The sequence below is a fragment of the Xyrauchen texanus genome, chromosome 5, assembly GCF_025860055.1.
Source record: "Xyrauchen texanus isolate HMW12.3.18 chromosome 5, RBS_HiC_50CHRs, whole genome shotgun sequence".
Classification (NCBI taxonomy): domain Eukaryota; kingdom Metazoa; phylum Chordata; class Actinopteri; order Cypriniformes; family Catostomidae; genus Xyrauchen; species Xyrauchen texanus.
Window position 1 is genome coordinate 36,163,864 of NC_068280.1, and position 17,751 is coordinate 36,181,614.

The window sequence follows — 17,751 nt, forward strand, 5'->3', positions numbered from 1 at the left end:
TAATGAACAAGGTGTGAAAAATCTACTCCACTTATGTTTTTGGAACTCAGTTGAATATTGCATAATACAAAGTTATTACTGTGGGACCCAGTCAAGTTTATTTTTATGACATAATAGTGAATTATTCTAATTTGTTTGAGGAATATATTTGTTTTATATACTAAAATATTAATGTATTTCTGTCCATTTCCAAAAACTTTTTTTACCCTGCTAGGGCAATGTTAATTTGACACTTTGCTATGCTGTCATCATATCGTGCCACATTTATTGATTTGTATAATAACTTGTAGCCGTTACTAATGTTTGGAATTGTGTGAATACTTGAACCTGCAGTATTTTTCTTTCACAATGCATGTGATCTGCTTTTAAAGCGGTTAAAACACGAGCCCAGGAGCCCCTCTCGTGCACAGGGTGTCACCCGTTTATTCTGAAGCACAAAAATACCATACATTTTTTTTTCTGTCTTTAATTGCAGCCTTTTGCAGTTTAATAATCACATATGGCCATTTTGATGATATTTTGATTAATTGTGCAGCCATGAAAGATTGTGAAACTAGTCAACTGATGCTCTTCATGAAACTTAATGGGCAAACAAAAAGCTAATTTAAATCATTGTGATACTCACATTATTTCTTATTTAATTGTCAACAAAAGAATTGTGATTATATCGTGAATGTTAGATATATCGCTCAGCCCTAATCTAAGGGCATACAGTAGATTGATAGATAGAACTCCAGCAAATGTACATTATTTTACTCTGAAAATCTGGACTTCCACAAAAGCACTCCATTGAACACTGCATGCTGGCTTCTATTGTGTCAAATGCAGCACTAAGATCTAAAAGCACTAGAAGAGAAATGCAGCCGCGATCAGATGATAAGAGCAAGTCATTTGTAACTCTGATAAGTGCAGTCTCTGTACTGTGATGAGGCCTAAATCCTGATTGAAATTCTTCATATATACTATTTCTCTTTAGAAATGAACATATTTGGGAGGATATTACCTTTTCTAGTATTTTTGACATAAACGGGAGATTTGAGATCGGTCTATAATTAGCAAGTTCTCCAGGATCAAGTTGTGGCTTCTTAATAAGCGGTTTGATAATTGCCATTTTAAAGTTTCTTGGGACATGTCCTAAGCATAGCGAGGAGTTAATGATATTAAGAATTCTGATATTACAGGAGATACCTCTTTTAAGAGCTTATTTGGTATAGGATCTAACAAACAAGTTGTGGCTTTTGATGTTTCGATAAGTTTTGTTAGCGCTTCATGACCTATGATAGCGAAGGATTGAAGTTGCACATGAGGAAAATTATTAGACACTGTTTTCTGAGGTGCTATGACAGATGATTGCATAATTCCAATTTTATTTCTGATTATTTCAATTTTATCTGTAAAGAAATTCATGAAGTCATTACTCTTGAGCTGTGACGTAATATCTGGTTCTGTTGAGGCTTTATTCCTAACCAATTTAGCCACAGTACTGAATAAACATCTAGGATTGTTGTGGTTATTTTCTATGAGTTTACTAAAATATGCTGACCTGGCAGATTTGAGTGTGTGTTTGTAGCTACAGACACTATCCTTCCATGCACCCTGAAATACTTCTAATTTTGTATTTTTCCACATGCGCTCCATTTTCCGAGCTGCTCTCTTGAGAGCATGAGTGTGATCATTGTACCATGGTGCAGTGCTTATTTCTTTAATTTTCTTTAATCGAAGTGGGGCGACAACATCAAGGGTGCTATAGAAGACTGCATTTATATTTTTTGTTATTTCATCAAGTTCTTCTGGGCTTTGGGGTTTATTGAGTATATGAGATAGATCTGGAAGCGTATTAGTGAAGCTATCTTTAGTGGTCGAAAGAATAGTTCTACCTGAACGATAGCGTGGTGTAGATTGAGTAACATTAGCTGATTGCAGCATACAAGAGACGAGGTAATGATCCGAGATGTCATCGCTCTGCTGCAGAATTTCTATATTATCAACATCAATTCCATATGAAAGAATGAAATCTAGCGTATGATTATGGCGATGAGTTGGTCCTGTTACATTTTGTCTGACTCCAAGAGAGTTAAGAATATCGATAAATGCTAATCCCAATGTATCATTTTCATTATCTATGTGAATGTTGAAGTCACCAACAATTAAGGCTCTATCTACAGTAACTAAAAGATCTGATAAAAAAATGTGCATATTCACTAAGGAAATCAGAATAAGGCCCAGGTGATCTATACACTGTAGCAAGGGTAAAGGATGACAGAGATTTTTTATTTATATTTGTATTTGACGGTGTCACATTAAGCATTATTAGTTCAAAAGACTTACATTTATAACCTGTCCTCTGAGTAACACCAAAAACTTCACTGTAAATTGTAGCAACACCTCCTCCTCGACCCTTCAGACGAGGCTCATGTTTATAACAATAACCTGGGGGAGTAGATTCATTTAAACTAAAATATTCATTTTCAATCGCGAAAGCCAGGTTTCAGTCAAACAGAGCGCATCCAATCTATGATCTGTAATCATTTCATTGACAATTAGTGCTTTGGTAGAAAGAGATCTAATGTTTAGTAGCCCTATTTTTATATGATGTGTATTTTTAATTTGTTTGTTTTGTTCAAGTTTGACCTTAATCAAATTTTTCTAAATGATTTAGTGAGGGTATTGTGTTTCGTAGTTCGTGGAACAGACACAGTCTCTATTCGATATCTAGGTGATACAGTCAAGACAGACAGATACAGACAAAAAACTATTAAAGCACCATAGTAGTAAATATACATCTCATCTACTTCTGTGGTGTTTTTTTTTTCTTGTCCTTTTTGGGACTTGACAGCTGTGGTCACTATGAAATGCCATGTATGGTAATAGCTATGTTAAGATTTTTTTTAAATGTAAACTTCTGTGTTCCATGGAAAATCTAGCATTTTTATTTTTGGGTGAACTATTTCTTTAAATTAGCTTCCTCAAAGCTTTTGTGTTTACAACATGATTTCTTTCAATCAGTTACTTCGGATTCATAACATTATTTTTTGTTTGTTTTTGAAGGAAAACTTATTGGAGGAGCCCCTCTGTTCTCTCCGCCCCTCCAGTCCACTCCGCTCCCATAATTCCCTGGGTGACCTGAAGCATCTAGAAGGATTGCTCGAAGATCACGAGGGTCCTGAGAGCCCACCTCAGGGTTTCAGGAGGCGCGCAAGCACATTTAGTCACTCTCCCACGCTGTCATCCTCTGAACCAAGCCTCCCCCCACTACAGCCCACAGCAGCCACCAAACCCAAACTGGTCCGACACTACTCCGTCAGCACAGACTGCCCACACCAGAGCAAGTGAGCATGTGTGTGTGTGTGTTTAGTCAAACTTGACTGAAATTATGTATATATTTCTTTACAAAACTAACTTTTTTCTTTCAATACTGTTTAAAAAGCATCCCAGGATCATATCTCCTAAAGCTGGTCAAAAGAATGCCCATTGCATCCATAGTTTGGCAAAATGTGGCCTATAAGATTTTATTTATTTTGAAAAGCGAAAATGATTTTATATTTATAGTTTTGATGATTTAACTATTATTCTATGGAAGTATATTAATGGAAAATGTCTTTTTTTCCCATTCATCTTTATTATTCGACAGGTAATTCTGTCCATTTATGTTTCGGTTTGCAAATTCGCCTCTAATATTTCAGTGGTTAAAATTTGGTTGGAAATTCAGCAGTGGTGAAGCATAGTAGGCGAAATTGCAAAGCGAAATGTAATAGACTGAATATTACCTGTCGAATAATAAAGATGAATGGGAATTTTTTTTTTATAAAAATAAATACAAATAACTAAATATATTTGAAACTGAACTTTGGAAGGTGAATATTTTATTGAATTTTTAATGATGAAATTTTGTTTGAAATTTTTTCAATTGAAGTATGCACAACTTAAATATCAAAACATGAAATTACACTGGTAATGCAATGTGTTTAGTTTTTATTTAGTGCCATTCACAATGCTTTTTCTTTTTAAAGACTTTTGTCATTAAAATAATTCCCTACTATTGTATAATGTGTGAAGAAATAATAATAAGGAATGGCTTGGAGAATCTGAAGCTTCATATGTTAAGGAAACATATTGTGGGCAACTTTCAAACTCGATTGAAAAATCGATTTGCAGTTGTATGTCATTGTTGTGCATGCACAATCTGTGACATAATTCAAATGCAGTTGCAAATGGCATATTTGCATTTTAAGTGTACAGTAATGCACAACGTTTGCCAAATGCAAATTCTATTTGCATGTGGACTGTGAATGCCAGCAGCAGACTCCTGCCATCAAGGATGGGACATTTTTTTAAAAGGTTTTGGGGTGGAAATCTGTTTCCTGTTCTTTCATATCACCTTTCTTATTCTTGAATGTGTATTTGTTTCACTATTCTGTGACTCAATGTTTTCACTTGCTCCGTTTTTTCCCCATTCTCTGCATTTATATCCCTTTGCTTTCCTTATTCTCTTTTTTTATTATTCGCTCCATCTGTCTGTATCCTGTTTTTCACTAGTCCTTCCTCCCTTCCGGTCTCTTCCTCTTCTAATGTGTGTCAGCGGCCGATGAGGCCTTGTGCTTTTGCTCTTGATCACTCCACACGGCCCCTTAAGAGGAGGTGAGATGTGTGTATGTGTGCGTACATGCATGTGCTCTCTCTATGCTGTCATTCACAAACAGGTCAGGGACCTTTGTTTCCTAATTTTGTTCATCTAAAAAGCTCAAGGCTGCATTTTGAAGAGCCTCTAGTTTAAAAATGTATTAAAAACACAATGGGGAAAATTCACTAACAATAAATTTATTTGCACACATTTGTCTGCATTGCTTTAGCACAAATTAATTTAAATGCTATTAACATATTGCACATGATTCATTCCATTTTGGTTGGCAACATCCACTTTTCACAATCCAGTCAATTCATCAACTATCCTATGAATAAGACACAGGGTTTGCATTGAAATAACAAAGTGCTGTTAAGTGAATTCGTCCCAATGTATTCTCATCTCTGCTCTTACATGAGCAACATAGATTTAGTTATTTGTGCTTGTTTGTGTCTAATGCGACCATTCATAACAGCAACTCTATCCTTTATTTTCTGTCCTCTTTCTCTGTCTCTCTCAAACTTTTTCTCGCAGTCCATCAGGGCTGAGTGGGTTCAAAGCGAGATTACACTCCTCCTCCTCTGTTCCAAATTTTCTCAAACTTTTGGCCCCTGTAGTGGAGAGTGATGATATCTATGACTCTCAGAGGAAGAGGTACTCTCTTTCTTTTTTACCTTAATCTGTCATTTTATCCTTCCATTTTTCTGTCCTTCACCTCTGTTCTTTTGCTGCACCTCTGTGGGAGGTAGATGTGATACGCTGAGGGTGAATAAAGAGGATATTTGGTTGTGATAAATGAAGTTAGAACATTTGAAATTGTATTTGGGGTCAGAGGTCTGCAGTCCGACCCAAGCCCGACGGGACCTGAGAAACGGGTTTGGGTTTGGAATCAATGGAAAAAAAAACTTTTTCATACGTTTGAACAGACAAGGGGCTGTTCACACTGAACCCTTTTTTACGTGATTCTGCTCTGTTTTTTCATTGTTTTCCTGTGTAAATACATGCTGGAAAGACGAGAAAAATTTATAATAGAAATAATCTAAATTATTTATAAAATATTAAAATGATAATTTCGGGTTTGGACTTCAAATTTGACGGTACCGTTTGGGTCGGTTAGAATTGGGTCACATGGTCTTCTGTTTGGGTCGGATTTGGGTTTAATTTTACGATCTGTGCAGACCTCTGTTTGGGGTGCATTTTGTGTCCATTTGGAGGGGTATTTATGCTTATCTTTGTATGTCTGTGTGTCTAGTGATGTGGCGGCCCTGTCCAGTCCTGGAGCAGTGTGTACCGTTGGGGACAGCAGTCCGTTACGTAGCCGAAGACACTCCTGGAGACAACAGATCTTCTTAAGAGTAGCCACGCCTCAGAAAGGCTCAGACACCAAAGGTAACACATAGCCACAGACACAGATGTGCTCAAACATCTCAGAATGTTGCTGTGTAAAAATTAATGCATGTGAAAATGCATACACACACTGGAGCAGATATCTACAAGTACAGAGGATATATTTTTGTGAGAAATATTTTTTTATCTATACTCTGGTTTTAGAATTACTAAACAGATACTCTTTTCTTTTTTGAACAGTATATTATAATTAAAAAAAAAAAAACATTTATCGAACAAAACACAAATTAACAAGGGACCAGTGAAATACATATAGATATATATACAGATATAGATATAGATACATACATACATACATACACATACACACATAACAAAAAAAAAACGTAATTATAGGTGTATAGGTATAGTAGTGTCTAAATGTATTGTGATAAGTTTAAGGGCTAGGTTAATTTAATGTCATATAATAGTATTCATTATTATTAATAAAAAAATTTCTGGTGATGTTGGTGAGAAAGAGAAAAAGAAAGATATGGAACAATCAGTTATAATAATAACAATAATAGTAGTAGTAGTGGTAGCAGTAATAATAATAAAAACAATAATACCAGTAGTAGTAGTGCTAACAATAATATCATCTCACCTTTTATGAAATTTTAGACTAGTCAATAAAATGATTGCCGATATACGAAACTCTCTAGGTCTGGGAACCGCTCCACCACCGCTGGCAGGCACATCCAACAGACCCGCCCGACACAGACACCAACCCCAACTCTAATTCCCCCAGCTCCCCCTCCCCCGCCGCCGGCAATCCCGTACCAGCGGTTAAGCCTCTGTGCGCCGATGTGACCCGGCAGATGACCAGAAATCATTGTTTGGTTGACCTTTTTGGTTTACAATCTTTTGCTGGAATTGTGGTGTGCACCAGTTATCTCCCCAGCCAGAGACACCACATCCAACCCAGATAGCACTCCGACACTGTCATATTAAAATAAGAGAAAGGACCGCCGGCAGATTAGGCAAAGGGAGGGGCCAGGCAAACCAAAATTTGCACAAGTAATGCCTATGCCGACAAGATGTGCCAAATGCACCCACCGACAGTACTAGAGCAGCCCCCAGACCAAGACAGTTATTAAAGTATATAAGTTATAAGTGTATAAATAGAATGTTTTTGGAATTGTTCTATACTAATATAACTATCAGTTCTACCACCACTACTACCCCATTAACAATAACAATAATAGCATTAACTATAACAATTACATGCATAATTTACATGCATAAATGAAATGAAATATATTATAGCATATAAACCTATTTTTTTCCCCTGTCCCTTTATTAGAGCAAAGTATGGAAATACAACAACATAAATACAAGATAAACAAACCAATAAACCAAAAACAAACAAAACAGATATTGCATGATATTTTGTGAAGTGTAGGTGAGAGGTTGTGTTGTGTGTGTGTGTGTGTACACCTCTATTCAGTATGTACTGAAGAAAAGAAAAGGGTTTATTTAAAAATATATAAATAAATAAAAATAAATAAATAGATAAAATAAAAAAAAGCGGGGGTAAGTCTGTATTTTTATAGATATGTGTTTGTAATAAAAATAGGAAATAAACATTATTGTTATATATTAATAGGTTACAAATATAATTATGATATGATGATACTGTCATAGTAATTAGAAAATATGTATTAAATCAACACAATTATTGACAAAATTATGGAAATATCTTTATACAGTGACATTGATGATAATACTGACTATAGTTATAATAATATTGATGGTAATGAAATAGTATTAACAATCATAGTGGTAATAATTGAGATGGTATTAATGATGTTTGTGATATAAATAATAATATGAACAATATATAATATCAACACGTACATGCACACACACACAGATATATATATATATATATATGCATATACATGTTTATACCATACATTGCTCACATCTGTATATATATACGGATAAAACCACAAGTATATAAATATTTCTTAAATATTTTCCCTTCTTTTTTTATTGGTTTGTAAATATATTATTGGGAGAGTGTGTGGGTCCGGTTCCAGGTGTTTGATTTAGATTCAAATAAATAAAAAATGGGTTCCAGATGTCATTAAATGTAAATATATTCTTCTTGTGGGTGAATGTTATTTTTTCTAATGTGATGTATTCTGTAAGAAGATTGATCCAATGATTGATATGTATAGATTTTTTTGATTTCCAGTTTAACAGAATTATTTTCTTAGCGATAGTTAGTGAGATGAGGAATGGGTTTTTATATTTGGTTGGAGGATTATCGACTTCTATTGTGTTACCGAGTAAACAAAGTGATGGCGATGGAGGGATTCTACAGACCATAATAGTGGAAAGTTTATCAGTCACTGCTATCCAATAGGAATAAACTGGTTGACAAGTACATGTGTTATAAATAAATAGCCATAAAATAATTATTTGCAGTGAAATTATTAGATTTATGTGAGAAGAAAGAAATAGCTGAACAGCTGAATTCAACCTCCGGTTTGCGTCAGAGTTCTGTTGTTTATTTTGTGAAAATGACCATCTGACTGCTCATTATCCAGCTTACTATAAGAACACTTGCCAAATGATTAAATAATTGGACATGAAATATTGATTTTAATTTTAAATTATTTTATCAGCTTACTTGTAGAGATCGCAACAGTGATCAGAGAAGTAGGAAACATGACTCACAATACCCGGATGACCGGTCTGATATGACTTAAAATGACCCCGGATGTGCAGTTGTTATTTAGATATATTAGTTGTTATAAATATCAGACCGGTAGATGCATTGACCAATCAGAATTGAGTATTCCAGAGACCCATGTAATAAATATTTATATTTGCCATTATTTCTATTATCTTTATTAGCATAAACATTATTATTGGCTGTTGATGTGTCAGTGCTTCCCTAGGTTTGTATACAGGGCTATTTCTGTGTGATCACTTTGGACAACCAAACCATATCGCTTTTTAATTTTTCAAATGTCTAAAAATGGTCTGCAAAGATGCAAAATAAACTTCTTAGAATGATCAGATGGGTATGTATTGCAATACAATTTTAAAACTTGTCTATGACACTGCACACATAGCATAAAACCTTTCTTTAGGGGTGTTGTAGGAACAGCACACATTTAATTATCAGATCACTTGTGAGAAACATGTTTGGTTTTTTAGTAGTATTATTTGTGTGTAGAATAAAACATTCAAAAAGTCCCAGAAATTATATTGTAGGGATGATACATTTTTTATTATTTCACTTAATATTGTAATTGGAATTATCAAATTAATAGTCTTAATAATATTTATTGAGGGTCAACTATATGCCATATCCCGTATGTACACATCCAAAACATGACGAGAATTGCATTGAATTATTTATTTGCTGTTTTATTCATCAGTAATCAAGATGTGCCTAAACAGTCAACTTTGCAGCAAAAACTAAAATTCTCATTTTTAATAAATGTTGGATTCATTGCCTAGTGGCCAGTGCACGTGCTTCAGGTGACCCTAGTTCAAAATATTTGCTTTTGTGTTTTCCTGATCTACATTGTGTAATGTTTGCATTAGTGAATTGGCAGCATTTATGTGTACATAAACTAGCTATCTCTCCTGCATCAACCGCCAACGTCACATAGATTAATTGAAACATCACCAACATTGCCTACATCAACTTCAAATCACATTACCATAAATGACCAACATCACTTGAATAACAACTTCCAACATCATCATCTATAAACTAGATATATCACCTGCATTGACCCACATCACCTACTTCAATTAAAGCATCATCTACCAACATCAACTTCCTCTACCAACATTAGCAACCACCAACATCATCTACTCCATTACTTTTAGCTGCAGTTACTGTTGTTGTCCTCCAGGTGGAACTCTTACTCTTAAAACAGGTTAATGAACTTGGACAGGTTTGATATTTCTTTTGGCATGATTATCACTTTCTTATTTTCCCACATGTATCTGTCAGTGCGCTCTTGTTTTTTGTGTTTTGTTTTTTTATTTCCTTACTTGGCCTGTTTTATGTCTGTCTTTCTAACTTTCTGTAACTGCCAAAACAGAAAATCAGGTCTGGTATCTCATCAGACTTGTCAGGACCTCAGAGTAAATGTTGTTCCCCCCTCAGGTTGTGTGTGTGTGTGTGTGTGTGTGTGTGTGTGTGTGTGTGTGTGTGTGTGTGTGTATAGGCCCAAAACATCAAGTACCTCTAGGTTATGGTGACTAACAGCCAAATAAGAGTGCCAGTCTCACTCTGTTTTCTCTGAGTCTGAACATAGTTGAGCCAAACCCATCTGTCACAGGACAGATAATAGTCAAAGAGACTCAATCTACAGTAGGTTAGAACTCAATAATAAAACAATTTATACAAATAAAAAAGTGTAGTTACTGTGCTTTGCATAGTGGTATAGTTCTTTCTGCATATTAAAAGAACATATTTTAACATTGGAAAAATGACACACTCCACCTTTAAATTACTTAAACACTTACCTGAGCACTTTTCTACATTGGATGATTTCCAGCGGGCAAATATGAATGATGAATTCATCACTAGTCTATCTCTTGTGCTATTTTTTTCAAGTTTTAAGACCGTGGTGTGTGTGTGCGTGCATGCGCATGATTGAAAGGTATTTGGGATCTGCCTCCACTAAACTGGCTGGTTTTTAAATTCCACTTTGTCATTTACAGAAAAGCATTTGTTTATGTATTTGCAGTAATATGAGTACACTTCCTTAAAGTAGAATGCGTGTCAAGACTTCTGCTGTTGTTGTATGTGTGCGTCTATGTTTTTTCAGTATATTTGGGTGTGTCTTGACAAGTGTTAGTCTATGCTGAATGAAGTAAAATTTGTGTTAATGAGGTAATATATGTGTGTATTTGTGTGTTGGGTGTGGTGTTTTGAAGGAAGCCATGTTGACAGACAGCTACAGGAAAGCACCGGCCTTATTGACCCACTACTATATGTGTGTTTGCACACTAGCAAGGCGTTGGTCTTGGCAGAAATGCCACTTATTTAGAGGGTGTGGCGCGCGTGTGTGTGTGTGTGTGTGTGTGTGTGTGTGTGTGTGTGTGTGTGTGTGTGTGTGTGTGTGTGTGTGTGTGTGTGTTTGCGTTTGCCGAGGGAGCAACCGTCGCCCAAGTGTCCGAGTGTGTCAGTGTCTACTGTAGCAATCTCCACACATACACTCAAACTCATATGCTTCTCCACCCTGTTGAAACTGGGTCAGATTTGTGTATGTGTATGATTCTTGACTTAAGAAATGCTTGTTTTATGGCCGTTCTGCTGGAAGCCTTGAATTATGTGATGCTGAAATGGTACAGACACATTGACTGACCAAGACCAAATGTGATTGTGTGTGTATGTGGACACAGTTCAGGTCTCTCAGTGTCTTGAAATGTTTTATCACCTGCTCCTCTACATGAATATTGTATTCAATAATGGTTGACCAAAATGGGTTTTGAAATCTTAAAAACATGGTCGCAGATCTAATACTGATTAATGCGTGATATAACTTTCTGATGACAAATGAGAAATTGCCATTTAAAAAAAAATTCCTCAGAAAATGTTTATCATCCATTGACAAGACTGTCGGCCAAAACAGCTCTGACGCATCGAGGCATGGACTCCACAAGACCTCTGAATGTGTCCTGTAGTATCTGGCACCAAGACGTTACCAGCCGATCTTTTAAGTCCTTCAAGTTTCAAGGTGGGGCCTCTATCTATCAGACTTGTTGGTCCAGCACATCCCATAGATGCTCAATCGGACTGAGATCTGGGGAATTTGGAGACCAAGTCAACACCTTGAACTTATTATCATGTTCCTCAATTCAATCGTGAACAATTTTTCCAGTGTGGCAGGCCGCATTATCCTGCTGAAAGATGCCACTGCCATCAGGTAATGCCATTGCCATGAAGGGTGTACGTGGTCTGCAGCAATCATTAGATAGGTGGTACATGGTACGTGTCTAAGTAACATCCACGTGAATGCCAGGACACAAGGTTTCCCAGAAGAACATTGCCCAGAGCATCACACTGCTTCCGCCGGCCTGCCTTCTTCCCATAGTGCATCCTGCTGCCATCTCTTCTCTAGGGTGCACACACACCCTGCTGTCCACATGATCTAAAAGAAAACGTGATTCATCACACCAGGCCTCCTCCTTCCATTGCTCCATGGTCCAGTTCTGACGCTACAGTAGCTCTTCCGTAGGATCAGACCAGACGGGCTAGCCATCGCTTCAGGCACCCAAGATCCTGTTGCCGGTTCACCCGTTGTCATTCCTTGAACCACTTTTGGTAGGTACAATCCACTGCATACTGGGAACACCCCACAAGACCTGCCTTTTTGGAGATGCTCTGACCCATTCTAGCAATCACAATTTGGCCCTTGTCAAAGTCACTCAGATCCTTTCGCCTGCCCATTTTTCCTGCTTCCAACACGTGAAATTCAAGAACTGACTGTTCACCTGCTGCCTAATATATCCCAATATATCCCCCTTGACAGGTGCCATTGGAACAAGATAATATATGTTATTCACTTCACCTGTCAGTGGGTTTAATGTTGATCATTGTTTATATATTGATCTATCACAAGTATATGGATACTGTCATTATAGACTTGGCTCTGTATAATAATTTTTTTACTATCAGCCAGACATGATAATCAGCGTTACAGGCTCAATATGATTAGAGGTAGGTTTTGGGCTTTGTCTGGCTGTCAGGCTCAAAGAGGGACAACTTCCACCAATTGACTTTTTTGGGCATGTTCTCATCTACGAAATAAATATTTTAAGTCCAATTGCTTAGAAAAGTAATAGCATACCTCTCATCAAAAAGCTTCATGAGATGATGCATCACTAATGCCCATAGCCCAAATAATGCAGGTCGGGTTTCATTCTGAAATGTAATACATGATGTATTAAAGTCGAATTGTGTTATTTCTATGGCACTAGTGCAACTTAACGGAATAGAACACAACAGTGAATGCCCACTTTTTCAGCCGCGTTGGCTCCGGAAGTTTTTTGCCTTTCATTTTTCCCATTGACTATTCAAAAAATCTTTAAAAGAGTTCTAAACTGTGAACCAAACCAACATGCTCCGATTTGAATAACAACATAACAAACTTTGATTTGAAGCAAAAAACGATTTGAAAATTGGATCAAGAGTACTGCAACAATCCCATGAAGCATTGCGAATGGGACCAATGAGCGGAATCTTTCCTCAGCTTATGAGAAATATATATTAGTTCCTTAACTTATGAGGAATATATTTAAGTTCTCAACCTATGAGTCATATTTTTCTCAGCCAATGAGCGAAATCTTCCCCTTTTAATGAGGATTATATTTTAGTTCCTTAACTTATCAGGAATATATTTAAGTTCTCAACCTATGAGTCATAGTTTTCTCAGCCAATGAGCGAAATCTTTCCTCAACTTATGAGGAATATATTTAATTTCTATTTTTTATTTTTTGTTTTACTGTTATCCATCAAGGCCCACTTAGCAGTAGATATCAGATCATTGCATGCAATTATTTCTTCTGGAATCAAAACCCTCTATTTATTTTATTTTTCTTATTGGTTTAGAACAGCTTTTTGAGCGTTCTTACCACCACAGGCAAACTGGCAAGCAACACAAACTTTTATATATAAGCAAAAGTTGCTTACCTTTTAATGGTGGCCACCTGTTTGTGTTGCCTTTCCAGCCAGCCCACAATGTAATGACTCTGCTCTCTTCTGTCCCTGTTCGGGCGCCATTTGTAGTAGTTTCTTGTGCCAATTTTTTGAAAAATCACTCAACATCTTTGGGGTTTTGATTTCAGAAGAATAGACTTTATTATCACACAATAAAGCCGAGTTGCCTACGGTGAAACCACAGTAACAACAACTGAACCATCTCTGGTTTGGTTTTACTTAAATACATCTCCTCAAACAAGGTGGGGTTACATGCATTATCTATCATGCTCTTCATTGACTCTGGTCTTGACCATATTAAGAAGTAACAGAACGTCCTTTGGAAGAGATCAGTTCTCCCCCCTAAGTAATGCTATTTATGTTTCTGCACACACAGTCAAATAGTCACACATATGTTGAGCACAAATTCCATCAGTCCACAGGCCTTTACACACAGTAAACTGCATGTTTGCCCATCAGACATAACTGTGGTACAAATCAACAATGTTTTCATTGATTACTCCTGATTAACTTGATAAAAATATACTACAATCTCTGATTGGTTCACCAGGAATTCCACTATTATACGCGATTTATAAACCCTGAAGTTGAAATAATTTTGACTGATGACTTCAACAGAAGCATACAGTATACCATGGATTTATAAGTTATTGTTAAAAATCAATTAGTCTATGGAAAAAATGAATGAGATTTTTACTTCCGGAATCTGACTGGTGCGCTCTAGTACAAAAATAATGATTGTTTGAACCCTGTGCTATTTGACTGTAGTCCCGTACAGGTAGTCCCGTCTCTAACTCACATCATCTGTTGTGCAAATGTTGAGTCGGGCTGGTCGGGATGCTTAAAAATAGTAATTGTAAACTGGGATAGAACAAAGTATTAAGTGAATTAAAAATATTACACTCTTAAGCTTTAAAGGTTTTTAAAATCCCTTACCGTAACATAAGCAAGCGCCACTTAAACAATCTGCGTGATTAAATTTGAAGTCCTGTTTAGGTGTAAATGTTGGAAATGATTGTCCGTTTTTGACTGCAGGTGCTAAGAGGAGTCAGGACTAAACTACACAAGCTGGTTGAGGTGAAATCTGTTTTTTAAATTACAGAAGTAAGATTAAAAACACAAAGTGTGTGGGTGAAGTTTAAATTTCAGTATTCTCCCTGTGATATGCAGCAATACATCAGGTGATCTCTCTTTATGTTCACACCATAAATAACTGAAATTTATTGTTTTCTTTTTGTACAATTTCTCTCTTTGTAAATAAAAATGATATTTTGAGGTCTAGGATCCACCCTGTAGTTTGGGTGGTGTTCGGTTTATTTTTAACACCTCTGCCTGTGTTCACTCCAGACGTGTGTATATGTGTGTTTTGCATGTGTTTGTTTTTCGTTGTGTGTTTTGTGGTTTGCTCTTTTGTTAACTGTTAATTTTTGTAAATATGAACATGGTGTTCACCTTTTCAGCTACTGGTTTACTGTGTCACCATTTTAACTTTAAATTGTTTTTGTGAATTAAGTAAACAGAGATATGCATCTAAACATTTGTTCTGTGGAAGCATATTACCTAGATGTGAATAAATAACCATTCATACTTTCTGAATAAACATACATGTGTGTTAACTTATATATATATATATATATATATAAGATAGATATATGTATATATAAGATAGATAGTTGTGGGCCTTATTAGTAGTGGATCTAGGGTGACGTTATTTTACCTAGAGATGTGTGATGTCATTTATGTGGGTGATGTTTAGACCTGAAAAGATTAGTCGACTTTATCATTAACTAAAATTGTCATTGTCGAATAGTCGTTTGATCTAATTTAACGTACGTGAGATCGCATTAAACGAATGATGATGCACAAGAGCAGCACTGCAGGTCGTACCTGACTGAGGAGAGGAAGAATTACACAGATCACAGTCCAAATGCACTTTAAACTTTCCAAACAGCTTCAGCTGATGTAGATCGCAAAGTATGAGGTTATAATGCAAAAATACAAAATAAGTAAATACAGAAGCACTCTCGTATGTGGAGTCGGAGCTCTTAAATGTTATAGAGTTACATCTTAAATGCCGTTTTAATGCGTTATAGCTTTATTAAAGTTCAAATAATACGAAAGCAGGTCTTATAATTAACTACAAACTCCGACTCTGGCATTTCTCTGTGTGGTCAACGCCTCTTCTATGAGTTGCACGAATGTCCCGATCTAAGGTGGAGAGATTGAAACTGCACCCGGCTGATGACACAGTGTCGCGGGGACGCTCATCCCTCGAGCTTGCACTTGCTGCAGCTTAATTATAACGTGATGGCTCACGACTTATTGAATCATAATATATGTCACTGTGCATTTCTTATCGTGAAGAAAACTGGCAATAGCTTTATTAATAAGACTTTTTTTTTTTTTTTTTGGAGTTATTGATTGAAGTGAACAAAGTTGAGTGAGGAAGTCTTCGCCCCATTATATACACTGCAACAAAATACATTTATGATTTGTTTTGGCTTGTTTTCCAATAAAACTCTTTTAAAACAATGTACATTTACTTTAGCAGCTATACTGCAGAAGACATTTTTTTTATCCAAGAATGTTGAATATAATATTAAAAATACAAATATTTTAAAATATCTAAAAATCCTTTAAAAAAAATGCATTCATCTGAGAAGCAGCATATAAGATATTTAGAGTTGCTTTTAGAGAATAGATCTTGAATATAAGTATATTTTGTAGTTGATGAATAACGATTTTGATAGTTGATGTTGGTAGTTGATGTAATTTATGATGGTCATGTGCATGCTCTATACTGAAGCGCTCACTTCATGGTACTGTAATATGACTATGTGTGAAGGGTCAAATGCACTTCTTGGTTGAAATTCTTGCCTTGGTAGGGTATTAATTTAAACACAGTTGGTTTGTCTTAAGTGAATATAAACAGATAGGACAAAGAAATGGATACGTGTCAAAATATGAGATCTCTGTATTAGGCCCGGCAGTGTAACTGCAACCTACTAGAACCTACTATCTTTTAATTCTATGACCCTGCTTGATTTAAACATGGGCCTTATCTGTCTGCACATATATTTAATTTGTATTATTGGTGCAATAAATGTTAACCGTTACAATACGCATATCTATAACACTTATATCACAGGAACTGCGCTTGGATGGTTTGAGACATACCTCAAAGGCAGATTCTTAAAGGTCACTTGGAGATGAGAGGTAACCAAGACACAGCAGCTGACCACTGGTGTTCCTCAGGGATCATTGCTTGGACCCCTCCTTTTCTCGATCTACGGTGTACTACTATCAGTATAGGACTTATCACTAAGGCACTTTGTTTCTCCTACCACTGCTACGCAGATGATGTGCAGCTCTACCCATCATTCCAGCCTGACAGCACCACAGTCTCAGCTCGTATCTCTGGCTGCCTCTCGGAGATCTCGCCCTGGATGAAGAAATGTCACCTGCAGCTCAACTTTGCCAAGACAGAACATTTCGTGATCCCAGCCGACCCCTCTTTTGAATACAACCTCACTATTTATCTTAGTTTAAATATACTAACGCCAGTTAAGACAGCCCAGAACCTGGGAGTGGTTGTGGATGACCAGCTTAACTTCACTGCCAACATCTTATCAACCGCCCAGTCTTGCAGGTTTGCACTTTACAACATCAGGAAAATCAGACCTTTCCTGTCTGAATATGCTACACAGCTCCTGATCAAACTCTGGTCATTTCAAGGTTGGACTACTGTAATGCTCTGTTACCTGCCGGTCTCCCAGTTAGAATGATTAAGCCACTGCAGATGGTCCAGAACGCTGCAATGCATCTGGTGCATCTTTTGATTTCACTCCACTGGCTGTCAGTTGCAAAACTTTGACTCTGGCATTCAGGACAGCTAATGGAACGACTCATTCTAACTTCAATCCATGTCTATGTTCCAACTCGCTCTCTGCAGTCAATGAACGAGTGTTGCCTGGTGGACCTGTCGCAAGGAGGCACAAACTCCATTTCACAATCATTGACTTTTTCTGGTCTTTTGTAGTGGAAT

At 36.5% G+C, this 17,751-nt stretch overlaps 1 protein-coding gene across 4 annotated transcripts in view; it reads left to right on the plus strand.

The window, feature by feature from the left end:
* The window catches only part of LOC127643776 (TBC1 domain family member 1-like), a 129,160-nt gene that overhangs the window by 78,245 nt on the left and 33,164 nt on the right, over positions 1 to 17,751 (plus strand). For 3 of the 4 annotated variants that reach the window (XM_052126649.1, XM_052126651.1, XM_052126652.1), the window contains 4 exons: positions 3,049 to 3,329; positions 4,537 to 4,638; positions 5,156 to 5,275; positions 5,874 to 6,010. In XM_052126649.1, coding sequence (XP_051982609.1) covers positions 3,049 to 3,329; positions 4,537 to 4,638; positions 5,156 to 5,275; positions 5,874 to 6,010 — 640 coding nt within the window. The remainder of the gene's footprint in view (positions 1 to 3,048; positions 3,330 to 4,536; positions 4,639 to 5,155; positions 5,276 to 5,873; positions 6,011 to 17,751) is intronic. The other variant, XM_052126650.1, reaches the window with a different exon arrangement.